Source organism: Bubalus kerabau, chromosome 11, assembly GCF_029407905.1.
Source record: "Bubalus kerabau isolate K-KA32 ecotype Philippines breed swamp buffalo chromosome 11, PCC_UOA_SB_1v2, whole genome shotgun sequence".
Lineage (NCBI taxonomy): Eukaryota > Metazoa > Chordata > Mammalia > Artiodactyla > Bovidae > Bubalus > Bubalus kerabau.
The window spans coordinates 17,955,127-17,971,128 of record NC_073634.1 but is presented as its reverse complement, the minus strand read 5'-3'; the positions used below and the strand labels follow the sequence as shown (position 1 = coordinate 17,971,128).

General features: G+C 35.9%; 1 protein-coding gene across 1 annotated transcript in view; it reads right to left on the bottom strand.

Annotated features, from left to right (window-relative positions):
- Positions 1–845: 845 nt before the first annotated feature.
- Positions 846–16,002, bottom strand: part of YIPF4 (Yip1 domain family member 4) — a 34,085-nt gene continuing 18,928 nt past the window's right edge. Inside the window, exons 3-6 of the mRNA XM_055539752.1 lie at positions 15,504–15,675; positions 10,790–10,867; positions 5,265–5,378; positions 846–2,060 (exon numbers count right to left, since the gene is read on the bottom strand). Of these exons, the coding sequence (XP_055395727.1) occupies positions 1,923–2,060; positions 5,265–5,378; positions 10,790–10,867; positions 15,504–15,675 (502 nt within the window). The 3' untranslated portion in view covers positions 846–1,922. The remainder of the gene's footprint in view (positions 2,061–5,264; positions 5,379–10,789; positions 10,868–15,503; positions 15,676–16,002) is intronic.

The following is a 16,002-nucleotide window of genomic DNA, read 5'->3' as shown; positions in this document are numbered from 1 at the left end:
ATGATAGCTTAAAAAAAAATTTAAACCACCTTTGGATGGAGTTGGTCCTAAAATCACTTGACTTACTGCTTAGTAAAATTCTACTGGCTGGTATGGACCCCCAAGCTTTTGGGGGAAGAGTCCAGAGTCAGCGCTATGAACATCAAATATAATAATCAACCAAAACAAAGTACTGCTCTCAGAAACCCCTACAAACATTTACTTTGTAGTTACTGCTTCTGTAGCTACAGATCCTTCCTTACTATTCCAAATTATTTTAAGTTTTAGAAGTTTTATCCCTCTGTTGCTTCTAGTCTGTTTTTCTAAGCTTGTTTAAATAATCAGCATCATGTAACTTTCCCACATTATTCTGGCCCAAAGATAGCGCTATACTTCTCACTTCTGTGGCTTAAAGTTTTTGGGTTTTGTTCTTTTTTCTATTTTAGGGGGAGAGGAGAAAAGAATGAGAGATGGGCTTGATATCTTGTTAATTTGTAGGCTTATTTCAGAGTTGCTGGATATTTCCTGACACATTAGGTTGCTCAAGGAATATATCCCAAGAGGTGGCCACATTATCATATTGAAGACAGCAGTTAATTCTTCCAGCTGAGACCAGAAAGGACAATATAATAATTTGCTAATAGTTCTTAGGCATTTGGTATTTTATGGATATCAAATATTTCACCTACTTTACAAACTAATATTAATTACAGGTATATCTAAAGTCTATGAAATTATTTGCATAAAATTTCACTAGCTGGAATTTCTTATTATCTCTCTTAGCAAATATTGTATGTTTGTTAAAGAGTACCTGATACTTGTTAAAATATCAGGTAATACAAGACAAGGTGTTATAAAACAAAACACACAGCTGGGAAGCATTTTATTTTTTTTCTACTTCATATTGCTCGTTCATACTTCATATTGTTCATACTGTTCATATTGTTACATACATAACATTGCTCGGGACCACAAGACTCTAAAGGTCTCTTTTCAGCAACTTTTACGGCTTAGAAGTGCCACTTAAAAATATTTACTGATACCATAAATAATATTGTTTTTCTACATACCGACAGTTTTAATAAATGCCATATCCATCAAATGCCATAAGCAGAAACTTTAAATCAGATGTTTAGACATTCAAAAGTGGTTTGTAAAAAAAAAGCACACCCAAACAAACCAAATCTACATCAGCAACTGTTATAATTAGTTTTAGTTGTTATTATTAAGAAATTCTGATGTATGGCAGAAACCAGCACAATATTGTAAAGCAAATATCTTGCAATAAAAAAGTACAACAAAAAAAAAAAGAATTCTTAACAAGGACATATTGCCAGAAGCATGTACGAGACTTTAAAAATTATATATAATTTAAGAGCAAATTTAATTCATAAATAAAAAGATTAAAGGCCAAATTAAAGAAAGTGTAAGCATCGGATTTAAAATATCTTAATTTTTAGGCTATTCAGAAATATATTTTGTGAATAAGAATTACTTCATAAATATATATGTATAAATATAAATATATATCTACAAGATCTGCAATGCAGGAGAAAACTCTTTAAAGGAAAAAATTGCACTTTTAGATGATCAGAATGTTATTATATTTACCCTTCAAGTGAAATATAATTACCATTCCAGGTGCTTTTGGCACAGATTTTTAGGTGAATATTGACACAATCTTAAAAACACAATGCTTTTATATTTTATTCACTGGAATATGAAGAATCAAACAGAATTCAGAACTCTGACCAAAAATATTCAGATAACTGCAATTGCTTAATTAAATACAAAAAAAATTGTTTTAAAAAGACCTGAAACTGCCTTTACATCTGAACATGTAAAATTTTACCATCAACAGGGTTTTTTAATATCCTCAAGCAAGAATTTCCAGCCTACACAGAAATGTAACAGTGTCTTTTTCTACTTATATATGACTTAGATCACACCCCAGTATATAAGGACAAAAAATAAATGTATAATAAAAAGATTGGATAAATCAGGAGAGGCTTTTTGGTCTTGAATTCTTCACCCACTAACAATGAAGCAGCACTGTAGGCAGCCCAAAACACACCAAAGAGCTTAAAAAAAAAAAAAAAAAAAGACAAAAGGCAGCATATTAGCAAGTCAATTAACATTTTGAGTATCATAGAGTAAAAATTACATTTGCAGTATTTTTTTTTTAAAACAATCCTGGCAACCAATTAGAGAAACAGCAAAACTTATTGAGAATGTTGAAACCTTATTAAGAATATTCATCCTTGCTCTATTCCTTGACACCTGGAAATGACTTAGGTTTTACGTTATCAAACTTGTCTAATTATAAGAATCACCTGGGGTGACTATTAGCTTCCCGGGATTCATTCTAGTTCTACTGAATCAGAATGTCTAACGAAGAAGGGTCTAATTATCAGTCATTTTAACAACTGTCCTGGATGATTTAAGACAAGGCAACTTTTGGAAAAACCATTACTGGGACGAGATGCTGAAAGATATTTGTTTCCTAGGAAAACTAACTGATTCTGTAGAAAATATTCTTTTCTTCCAAGAGGTAGAAAAACAGATTAAGTGAAAATTTCACACAATTTTCCCAAGACTAGGTAGAAATATAGTGTTATAAGGGAAGGAGGAAAAATGTAACATTTTGGTTTAGAGTATTCTGACTATGCACCTACTTAATTTTAAATTATATCCACTAGAAATTTATGTAATACTTCTTTATGTAGTCACTGAAGGCATTTTATAGAATAAAATGAGAGAATAACTTCAAGGATAGAAATCAGGGAAATTATGATAGAAACACTTGGCACAGAGCAGGGTTTCTCAATCTTGCACTAATCAAATTTCTGGGCTGGATGACTGTTGTGGGAAGTTGTGCTGTGCGCTGTAGGATGTTTGGCAGTACCCCCGGCTTCTAGCCACTCTACGCTAGTGCCACCCCACCCCTCCCCATCTGTGACACTCAAAAATGTCTCCAGACATTGCCGAATGTCCCTGGGGGGCAACACTGGCATCAGTTGAGAACCACTGGTACAGAGGTAAAAATTAAACACTGGCAGATTGACTGAAAATTATTTGAGATGACTCAATTTTCTACTGCACTTTTAAAACTAAATGTAAACAAAAAATACAAGATATTTTAATCTTACAAAAAAGTATAGAGAAATAAATAAAATTATAATCAAATTCCATTTGTACATGATGATTAAATGTTTGTTGTGAATAAATGGTTAAGATTGGTAAAATTACAGAGATTTAATGTTAAAAAAAAATTAGTGCTTGTAAACTGCATTCCAATGCTACAGTTAAAGGATAAGAGTTCTCATTATTTATTTCATTCTTTCATTATTATTTCATTATTTCTCAACAGACTTTGGACTAAAACAAGAAACATGCAAAACAGATCGCTACACAAAGATGATTTAAGTGATCAGGGAAAGAAATGTGGCAAAGAAATATCTAAAGTTCACAAAATTTTTATACTAAAATTTTAATGATTTTATAAAAAAAGACTTCTATTTTATAATAACACATTCACTTGTTGTATAAAGAATATTAAAGACCAATTTTCAGTTGAACTCAATGACTAAAAATAACCAGAGGACACAGTTTTAGCAGTTTTGGGAATAGTCTCAGAAGCATTCAAACAATCTTTAACCCAAGTAAAACAACACACAGGCAGTGATCCTGAATGACTCAGTAAAGTGGTATGTTCACTAAGACTAAATAATTAAAGGCCAGCATGGGTGGGGCTAGCTTCTGCACTGCAAGACTTTCAACCTAAGCACTAATAATGATATTTAAAAAAAAATTAGTATTAGAGGAATGAAAGTGTTTCTTGGTTTCTAGAGTGTTCCAACAGTTGAAACATACAAAGATATTTTCAAAATATTTAATATTTATAATAATAACAGCTACTGCTTGAGTGCCTACTGTGTGTCAAGCACTATTCTAGTCATTATTCTTCAAAATCTTCATAACAAATCCAAAAAAGTAGTTGCTAAGTTTACTCTAAGAGGAGAGTAAGAAAAGATAGCTCCCCAAGGCGGACAACAAGAGGCAAAACCAGTTCAGGAATTTAGAATTCAGTTCTAAAATCCAACTCTTCTCAATATCCAAGGCTTATATGTCAGTGTTAGCCTGGAGTTATTCAATTCTAAAAGGAATAATTTCTTTTACACTGGAATTAGTAATAAACTTTAAGTGAAACTGAAAGTCATAAAGTAACTCTACTTAAGTTAGTCTACTTAAATACTCTAGTATTTAAATACTCTAATATGGAGACTACATAATGATAGTATTGAAAGTAGTGGTCTTAAGAAGTTCTATTTTCCATAAAGAAAAAAATTACATTCACTGTGTAATATACATACATGTGTGAAAGTAGTCGTTTATTTTTTCCAAAGTGGTTCAAAATTAATAAATACCAAAATTTGCTATATCACTATTCATTAATAGTGTTTAATATTATCAGTAAATGTTTAAAGTGGGTACATTGTTAATAAGTTTAACACAGCATAAAGAAGTCCTAATTTCTGCAACACAGAAAAGTCAGTTTATTAGAACTACGTATATCTTACTTGACCAGTAATTTACTATTCAAATAGGAGTTAACAATTATTAAATAAACATCCAGTGGAATTTCAAATAAATATAATAAATTCATTTTATAAGCACAGAAAAGAAATGTTTAACATTAAATAAAAAAATTTGAGTGTAATATCCTGAGGCCAGATTTGCTCTTTGTTCTTTATTCCACCCTAGATATACATTATAATTTCTGGCAATTAAAAGGGGAAAATATTTGGTAAAATCAGTGAGTAAGGTCACTGTTTCAAAATACTACTAACTGCTTGATATAAACAGCTATAGATTACAAGATTCTTTAGCCATAAAACTAGTACGGTCAGCTCTTATTACCTGTGAGTTCTGCATCTATGGATTCAAACAACTGTGGACTGAAAATATTTGGGAAAAAAAATAATTCCAGAAAGTTTCAAAAAGCCAAACCTGAGTATGCTGGACTACAGACAACAATTTATATTGTATTAAGTATCAAAAGTAATCTGGAGATGATTTTAAAAAGTAGATGGAAGGATTTGCATAGGTTATATGCAAATACTACATAATTTTATACTGGGGAGTTGGAACACCTGAAGATTTTTGTGTCTGTGGTGGTGGTGGGGGGCAATCCTAGAACCAATCTCCCATGGATATGCAGGGGCAATTGTAGACTTTCCTGACTGCAAAACAGTAAACTACTTTTTATAACACACACTACTTACTTTTATAAGTGTAGACACGACTTCAAATGATCCAACCACCAAAAGTATAGGGGCTATTACAATGAGAGGAAGTAATGAATATCCTATAACTCCAAGAACTTGGCCATACGCAACCTGTGAATTTTCAAAATTTTAAATAAATATCATAGAAATCAAGTTACTTATTTTAACCACTATTAAACATCATATATACTTTGTTGTACTTGCATAAGCATGAGAATTAAGAAAATCATAAAAGTACCATGTAGTAGTAGTAATACTATCCCCATTATGAAGAAACTGATTCTCAGAGAAACAAAGGTCTTTGTTCAGGAAAGACAGCTAGCTAGTTAGAGTTCAAAGTAAGATATAAGATCTAGGTCTTTTAACTTCCTCAAACAGTCTTTTTTTTTTTTTTTTTTTTCAATTTATTTATTTTTTTCGTTGAAGGATAATTGCTTTACAGAATTTTGTTGTTTTCTGTCAAACTTCAACATGAATCAGCCACAGGTATACATATGTCCTGTCCATCCTGAACTTCCCTCCCATCTCCCTCCCTATCCCACTCCTCTAAGTTAATACAGAGACCCTGTTTGAGTCAACAACAATCTTAAATTACCAAAACAATTAGTGATACCTGTCTTCATATAAAAATTGTATGAGATTTTGTCTAGAATATAAAAAATAATACGCAAACAAATGTCATTTTAAGTCCCTGTTAAAATTATTTTAAATTTCTATAAGTAGAGTAAAAAAGTTACACAGATAAATGTTACTCTAAACTTATTCAAGAGTTGTAGATTAAGATGGTGAACTGAACACATATCTAATACCATTCCTTCTCGAAACTCCACTAAAAGGGAAGAAAAAAAAAGAAACTTCTTTTTGTTAAGAGGCATGAACAAGAGGCGAGAAGATGGAACAACAGCAAGTTAATTTTGGAAACTGGAAAGTAGAAGAACAAGAGCTAAGAATCAGATTTGGAGACCTTTCCCCCAAGTGTGAGAAAAAGGCTCAAGAGTTCAACATTTAGCATTTAGTGTTCATAGAGTAAGCCTAATATGAGTCAGCACCAGTATGATAACTTTGCCTGGCATCCCTTCTGCTTTACTCTCTCCAAACAGATAAATCCCAGAGTGCTACAATTCCTAGGTTTACAGTAATTCATAAACTCTAAGTTAATGGGGCAGTGATTCTCAAGGTGTGGCCCATGGTATTCTGGGGATCCAGGAGACTCTTGTAAAAGACCGGACATCAAAACTATTTTTTATAATAGTGATAAAGCATTATTTGCCTTTTTAAATAAGGTTGATATTGATACTAATAGAACAAAAGCAATGGGTAAAACATCATGCTGCTTTATTATGCCAATGTGGTATGAACTGTACTAATAGTAACTATGTTCTTTACTACCATACACAGAAAAGAAAGAAAAAAACCCCTCCTGTTTCACTTAAAAACGTCCTTAACGAAACAGTTAAAATGACTTATTTTATTAAACCTCAACCTTTGAATATGCCTTTTTAATATTCTGTGTAACAAAATGCAAAGTACACAGAAAGCACTTCTTCTACCTTGATTCAATGGTTATCCCAAGGAAAGCACGTGTACAACTGCTTAAGTGAAGAGTTGAATTAGATGCTTTATCCATGGAACACCATTCTTACGTGAAAGAACAAATGAAAAACTATAATTATTCAGTTAGGTACTGATAGGCAACATGACTGAAACTGAATGAAACAAGCCTGTTGCTTCAAGAAAAACAGCTCACAGTATTTTTTTCAAATTACTAAATGCTATCTCTCAAGCAAAAAGTAGAATTTTGGTAAACTTACATCCCACACTGTAATCTTGACATTTTCTGCTGAGATAGGTGACCTTAGTGAATGTGGTTTTCTGATATCACAGAATAAAACGTGTCAACATTTGGAAGTTCTGCAAACCTCAGTGAACTAGTGTTCTCTAGATGACCATGCATGGGTTAAAAAGATCCATTCAAAATGAATTTCAATGAAACAATATAAAAAGTTCACTAATATGGTTTGAGATTCCTCACAAAAAAACTTTAAGAAACTATTTCCTGTTGAGGGCACCCAAAGCTGGTGCTCTGAGAATACCCAGAGGAACAGGGTTGGGAGGGAGGTGGGGGGGTGTGTTTAGGATGGGAGGGACACATGTAGAACTGTGGCTGATTCATGTTGATGTATGGCAAAAACTATTGCAATACTATAAAGTAATTATCCTCCAATTAAAGTTAATTAATTGAAAAAAAGTGATGGTATAGGTCAGACAACATGTCTGATTTTTGGTAAATTATAAATATTAACAAGAGACAAAAAAAAACACTATTATCTCTTGAGTGTTAATATAGTATCAGAATAGAATAACCACAATCATCCCCAAAAAAGTGTTAAAATATCCCTCCTTTTCAAATTATATACCTGTATGAGGACTTATTTTTTATATATACTTTATCCAAAGCGATATATCCTGTAACAATTGAATGCAGAAAGCAGGTATCAGGATCCAGATTCCACTAACCCAGATATTAAAGCTACTAGCAAGAATGTATAACAATGCATTTTCCTCAATTTGTTTTAAAAAGTTTTCTTTAAAATGCATTATTTATGTTAAAATGCATTTGATTTGCTTTTAGTTTTAAATGAATAAACACATATTAAAATTTTTTATTTTTATTTTAATTTCTAACATGGTAATTTTGTTTAACTTTTTTGGTCACAAAATGAGGCATGTTTATTCCCTGACCAGGGACTGAACTCTCACCCTTTGCACTGGAACTGTGGCATCTTAACCACTGGACCACCAGGGAAGTCCCCATGATAAATACTGGTAAATACAACCTACATTAAGCTCTATGGTTCAGTTCAGTTCAGTCACTCAGTCATGTCCGACTCTTTGCGACAACGTGGACTGCAGCACGCAAGGCCTCCCTGTCCGTCACCAACTCTCAGAGCTTACCCAAATTCATGTCCATTGAGTTGGTGATGCCATCCAACCATTTCATCCTCTGTCGTCCCATTCTCCTCCAGCCTTCAATCTTTCAAAGCATCAGGATCTTTTCAAATGAGTCAGCTCTTTGTATCAGGTGCCCAAAGTACTGGAGTTTCAGCTTCAACATCAGTCCTTCCAATGAATATTCAGGACTGATTTCCTTTAGGATGGACTGGTTGGATCTCCTTGCAGTCCAAGGGACTCTCAAGCGTCTGCTCCAACACCACGGTTCAAAAGCATCAATTTTTTGGCACTCAGCTTTCTTTATAGTCCAACTCTCATATCCATACAGGACCACTGGAAAAACCATAGCCTTGACTAGACGGACCTCTGTTGGCAAAGTAACGGCTCTACTTTTTAATATGCTGTCTGCTGCTGCTACTAAATCGCTTCAGTCGTGTCCGACTCTGTGCAACCCCACAGACCGCAGCCCACCAGGCTGCCCTATCCCTGGGATTCTCCAAGCAAGAATACTGGAGTGGGTTGCCATTTCCTTTTCCAATGCATGAAAGTGAAAAGTGAAAGGAAGTTGCTCAGTCGTGTCTGACTCTTAGCGACCCCATGGACTGCGGCCCACCAAGCTCCTGCGTCCATGGGATTTTCCAGGCAAGAGTGCTGGAGTGGGCTGCCATTGCCTTCTCCAATATCCTGTCTAGGATGGTCAAAACTTTCCTTCCAAGGAGTAAGCTTTTAATTTCATGGCTGCAGTGACCATCTGCAGTAGTTATTTTGGAGCCCAAAACAGGGAAGTCTGCCACTGTTTCCCCATCTATTTGCCATAGGACCAGATGCCATGATCTTAGTTTTCTGAACGTTGAGCTTTAAGCCAACTTTTTCACTCTCCTCTTTCACTTTCATCAAGAGGCTCTTTAGTTCTTCTTCACTTTCTGCCACAAGGGTGGTGTCATCTGCATATCTGAGGTTATTGATATTTCTCCTGGCAATCTTGATTCCAGCTTGTGCTTCTTCCAGCCCAGTGTTTCTCATGATGTACTCTGCATAGAAGTCAAATAAGCAGGGTGACAATATACAGCCTTGACATACTCCTTTTCCTATTTGGAACCAGTCAGTTGTTCCATGTCCAGTTCTAACTGTGGCTTCCTGACCTGCATATAGGTTTCTCAAGAGGCAGGTCAGGTGGTCTGGTATTCCCATCTCTTTCAGAATTTTCCAGTTTATTGTGATCCATACAGTCAAAGGCTTTGGCATAGTCAATAAAGCAGAAATAGATGTTTCTCTGGAATACTCTTGCTTTTTCGATGATCCAGCGGATGTTGGCATTTTGATCTCTGGTTCCTCTGCCTTTTCTACAACCAGCTTGAACATCTGGAAGTTCATGGTTCAAGTATTGTTGAAGCCTGACTTGGAGAATTTTGAGCATTACTTTCCCAGCATGTGAGATGAGTGCAATTGTGCAGTAGTGTGAGCATTCTTTGGCACTGCTTTTCTTTAGGATTGGAGTGAAAACTGACCTTTTCCAGTCCTGTGGCCACTGCCAAGTTTCCCAATTTGCTGGCATATTGAGTGCAGCACTTTCACAGCATCATCTTTCAGGATTTGAAATAGCTCAACTGGAATTCCATCACCTCCACTAGCTTTGCTCCTAGTGATGCTTCCTAAGGCCCACTTGACCTCACATTCCAGGATGTCTGGCTCTAGGTGAGTGATCACACCATCATGATTTTCTGGGTCGTGAAGATCCTTTTTGTACAGTTCTTCTGTGTATTCTTGCCACCTCTTCTCAATATCTTCTGCTTCTGTTAGGTCCATACCATTTCTGTCATTTATTGAGCTCATCTTTGTATGACATTTTCCCTTGGTATCTCGAATTTTCTTGAAGAGATCTAGTCTTTCCCATTCTATTATTTTCCTCTAATTCTTTGCACTGATCACTGAGGAAGGCTTTCTTATGTCTCCTTGCTATTCTTTGGAACTCTGCATTCAGATGCTTATATCTTTCCTTTTTGCTTTTCTTCTTTTCATAGCTATTTGTAGGAGCTCCTCAGACAGCCATTTTGCTTTTTTGCATTTCTTTTTCTTGGGAAAGGTCTTGATCCCTGTCTCCTGAACAATGTCACGAATCTCCATCCATAGTTCATCAGGCACTCTGTCTCTCAGAGCTAGTCCCTTAAATCTATTTCTCACTTCCACCGTATAATTGTAAGGGATCTGATTTAGGGCATACCTGTATGGTCTAGTGATTTTCTCTACCTTCTTCAGTTTAAGTCTGAATTTGGCAATAAGCTCTATGGACCTGAGATCAAAAGTTTGAGGACTAAACAGAGAATAAATTGTATGTTTCCCTATAAAGTGCTAAGTTATTTATAAATGATAGGATTTTTTCTTTCCTCTTTCTCATAACATTTAGAGTATGCATAATACTAATATATAGGTCACCTTGAAAGAAGCATAAATTAAAAGCAGTTCTGGGGCAACAGACAATTACAATGAACATAGTTACTAATAGTATCTGCAATATCAACAATAAAGCTTACCATAAAAAACAGAGACTGTTTTCAAAATTAACTACTTACTTCTCCACCAAGAACTCTAGCCAGTAAGAAAATCGTTAGTGAACCAAATATCCAAATGGTTATAATCCATGAAACCACCTTAAGAGAAAAAAAATTCATGCAATTAATATCTGTGTTACCAAATAAGCTGAAAATTTCCCATGAGCTCAATTCTCTACCATATAAGGTATTTTGGTATCACTGACTTTAGGTCATAGGAAGTTTGGGTTCCCAGGTATCTTCCGAAAACCTAGTAAGAATATAATATGTAATATAATTTTACATCCAAACTGAAAATGTGGCAATGATCGGTTGCTTAAGGAAACCTCAGTATTTTAAGATCTATGATAAAAGATGACAGCAAAACGACAGCAAAGTGTTGACTCTCAACTCCTGCTCTATAGCATTCTACATGATAAATTTATCCGTGAAACAAGTTACTAACCTCAGGAGGTCTCTAAAATTTACATTAATTACACATTAATCCAAGTAATAGAATGTGGACAACACTTCAGACAATTTTAACTCTTGAGACTTGACATAATAATGATACATGCATGTATTTCCAGGTTCTGTCTGCTTGAGAGGGTCTAGAAATAAAGATAGCGGGTAGCAACATAAAGAAGACTAACTGCAGAGTTATGGTGCGTGATGTGTGTCCTTAGCCATGTCAGATTCTTTGCGACCCCATGGAATTGTAGCCCACCAGGCTCTACTGCCCATTGGATTTTCCAGACATGAGTTGCCATTTCCTTTTCCAGGGGATATTTCCGACACAGGGACTGAACCCACATCTCTTACATCTCCTGCACTGGCAGGTGGATTCTTTACCACTAATGCCATCTGGGAAACCCAGATACTTACTGGTTTCTAAATATTCCCCCGTAAAAGGAACTAGGACTCCCTAGGGAAATGACTGATTCCAGGGCTGGGACAGGGAAAATGAAAGATGAGTCCAGAATGCACTGTGGAATCAAGAAGAAAGGAAGCACTCAAAAAAGGATGGGAATATGTCAAAAGGATACCAAAGCTAACCTGAAGGAGCTTCCAATAGCTAAAACTACAACAATCTAAGCAATAAAATACATGATTATACTGGATTATAGTCCATAATCATAAGGGATTTGATTTAGGTCATACCTAGAGTGCCTGATGAATTATGGACGGAGGTTCATGACATTGTATAGGAGACAATGATCAAGACCGTGCCCAAGGAAAAGAAATGCAAAAAAGCAAAATGGCTGTCTGGGGAGGCCTTACAAATAGCTATGAAAAGAAGAGAAGCGAAAAACAAAGGAGAAAAGGAAAGATATAAGCATCTGAATGCAGAGTTCCAAAGAATAGCAAAGAGAGGTAAGAAAGCCTTCCTCAGTGATCAATGCAAAGACATAGAGGAAAACAACAGAATGGGAAAGACTAGAGATCTCTTCAAGAAAATGAGAGATACCAACGGAACATTTCATGCAAAGATGGACTCAATGAAGGACAGAAATGGTATGGACCTAACAGAAGCAGAAGATATTAAGAGGTGGCAAGAATACACAGAGAACTGTACAAAAAAGATCTTCACGACCAAGATAATTACGATGGTGTGATCCAGACATGCTGGAATGTGAAGTCAAGTGGGCCTTAGGAAGCATCACTATGAACAAAGCTAGTGGAGGTGATGGAATTCCAGTGGAGCTATTTCAAATCCTGAAAGATGATGCTGTGAAAGTGCTGCACTCAATATGCCAGCAAATTTGGAAAGCTCAGCAGTGGCCACAGGACTGGAAAAGGTCAGTTTTCATTCCAATCCCAAAGAAAGGCAATGCCAAAGAATGTTCAAACTACCACACAACTGCACTCATCTCACACCCTAGTAAAGTAATGCTCAAAATTCTCCAAGCCAGGCTTCAGCAATACGTGAACCGTGAACTTCCAGATGTTCAAGCTGGTTTTAGAAAAGGCAGAGGAAGCAGAGATCAAATTGCCAACATCCACTGGATCATCAAAAAAGCAAGAGTGTTCCAGAAAAACATCTATTTCTGCTTTATTGACTATGCCAAAGCCTTTGACTGTGTGGATCACAATCAACTGTGGAAAATTCTGAAAGAGATGGGAATACCAGACCACCTGACCTGCCTCTTGAGAAACCTATATGCAGGTCAGGAAGCCACAGTTAGAACTGGACACGGAACAACAGACTGGTTCCAAATAGGAAAAGGAGTATGTCAAGGCTGTATATTGTCACCCCGCTTATTTAACTTCTATGCAGAGTACATCATGAGAAACGCTGGGCTGGATGAAGCAGAAGCTGGAATCAAGACTGCTGGGAGAAATATCAATAACCTCAGATATGCAGATGACACCACCCTTATGGCAGAAAGTGCAGAGGAACTAAAAAAAAAGCCTCTTGATGAAAGTGAAAGAGGAGAGTAAAAAAGTTGGCCTTAAGCTCAACATTTAGAAAACGAAGACCATGGCATCTGGTCCCATCACTTCATGGCAAATAGATGGGGAAACAGTGACTGACTTTATTTTTCTGGGCTCCAAAATCACTGCAGATGGTGACTGCAGCCATGAAATTAAAAGACGCTTACTCCTTGGAAGTAAAGTTACAACTAACCTAGATAGCATATTCAAAAGCAGAGACATTACTTTGCCAACAAAGGTCCATCTAGTCAAGTCTATGGTTTTTCCAGTAGTCATGTATGGATGTGAGAGTTGGACTGTGAAGAAGGCTGAGCGCCGAAGAATTGATGCTTTTGAACTGTGGTGTTGGAGAAGACTCTTGAGAGTCCCTTGGACTGCAGGGAGATCCAACCAGTCCATTCTAAAGGAGATCAGCCCTGGGATTTCTTTGGAAGGAATGATGCTAAAGCTGAAACTCCAGTACTTTGGCCACCCCACACAAACAGCTGACTCATTGGAAAAGACTCTGATGCTGGGAGGGATTGGGGGCAGGAGGAGAAGGGGACGACAGAGGATGAGATGCCTGGATGGCATCACCGACTTGATGAGCTTAAGTTTGAGTGAACTCCGGGAGTTGGTGATGGACAGGGAGGCCTGGCGTGCTGCGATTCATGGGGTCGCAAAGAGTCAGACACGACTGAGCGACTGAACTGAACTGAATTGAACTGATAGTCCACAAAGCAAAATAAATATCTGTCTATACTAACAAAGATAAATAAGTAATGACAAAGAAAGAATAGCTGTTCCAAAGAGAATACTAATTAATACATGGGGAAGAAAGGAGGAAAATCATATTCAGTAAACAATATAGTAATAATTATGGAAAGAAAGGTCCATCAATAGATGCTAAAATTAGTGGGCTAAAATTTGATGAGAAACAGAGTGCTTGCATAGTCACAAAGTATCTCCACAAGATATTTATTATATTAAAAAGGGAAAAATAGCAACTTTACAGTGGAGGAATTGGGCACATACCATCCCCTTGCCTTACCAAGTGATCAACAATAATGGCACTAGGAATAAGACATATCAGTATCATGTAATGCCTAATAGTATGTAGAGAAGGGCACAATGTCACTTGTTTGATATTCTTGCCAAAAAGGTATTACATCAATCCAGCATGAGAAAATATTTAACAAATTCAAATTAAGAAACATTCTATGGAGTTAAAAATTTTCTGTTTTTAGCCTTAGAACCCTGCATTCAAATGAAAGATTATATAGATAAAATTCACTTAGAGATGCTCTGCATGAAGGGTTGGTGGTAGGCAAGAGACCAGAACCCCCATTCAATTTCTTCAATGGTCCTTGTCTGCAACAGAATACTTGATGTAAATTGATCCAAGGTAAATATTAATAGGACTAGTGTTATATAACATTAAGGATTTTGCTATGGAGAGAATACTCTGAATTATCAAGTAACCACAAATTTAATCACAAATGTCCTTTAGGAAAGGAGGCAGAAGGATATCTGACTACAGTAGAGTAGACAATGTGACAATGGAGATTACAGTGATGCAACCAGAAGTCAAGGAACGTTGCAGGCTCTGACTTGGAAAGAGACAAGCAACAGACTGTCCTGGAGCATCCAGAGGAACCAGCCTGCTGACATTTTGATTCTAGCCCTTTAACACTCAACTTGGATTTCTGACTTCGAGAACTGTCAAAGAATAAATCTTCATTGTTTTAAGTCACTAAACTTACAGAAGTGTATTATAGAACAAAAGGAAACTAATTTATTTCCAAATCACTCTGTGATAAAGAATTATTTTTTACTCCCCTAAAGCCTTACACTAAAGATGAGAGAGTGATGTGTATATTCTGTGTTTTGATGATACAGATGAGGCCTCTGAGAATGGGACATAGTATTATGTAAAAACAAATACTAATGGAATTCCTGTCTTCATTAAAAAGTTTATTTTAAAAAACAGAACTAAAAATGAATAAAAGGTAAAAACATGAGTATTGTTGTTTCCAATTATTTATTCTTATGGAAAACCAGAAAGGCCATGGGCAGCTGGGAACAGTCCCTACCACTTACCCACTTGCCATACAAATACTAATACTTTTCATGTGAATGATGATGTTGAATAGTTTGGAAGCCATTAATCCAAGGAACCTCCCATTTATTGAAGAACAGTTGTAGGGATGGAAAAGTGAGAAATGATGGGTAAAGCTAAAGCATTTTTCAAACATAATGAAGTACTACAGTTAATATTTGTTATTTTAAATTTTAAAACTCTTAAACTATTTAGAATTTGTGTAAAGGCAGATGTACTTACCCTAAACTGTCCATATAATGATATCATGGAAAAGAAAAGAACAACAGCCAGAGGACCCCAGAAGTCAGGATTGTCTCTCACCACTTGTCTATTAAAACCAAGTGATGGCATTGGCATCAAAACACATCGAATTTTGTAGTAAATATCCTTTAGATCAATATCCAATTCTTCCCTATAATTTTAAAATAAGAATTCTTAGAAGGCACACACTTTTGAATATTGAGCCAGTTGTATTAGAATTTAAGAAAAGTTTAAATATAACAGTAGTCTCCACAGGTCAACAAAACATTTGCATTTGAAGTACATTTCCAACATCTCTAAAGTTGGGATACATCTCACAATAGCTGGTGTCTTAACAACTGTCGTCAGTCTGGCATGAGGCAAGTGCTTCCAAGATCTGCTTTTCCTTTTGCCAGTCTCCTGGAGGCACTACCAATTTGAGACTTTAAATAAAATTGTTCTCTTGAGAATTTTTGGGACCACAGACTGCAAGTCTATA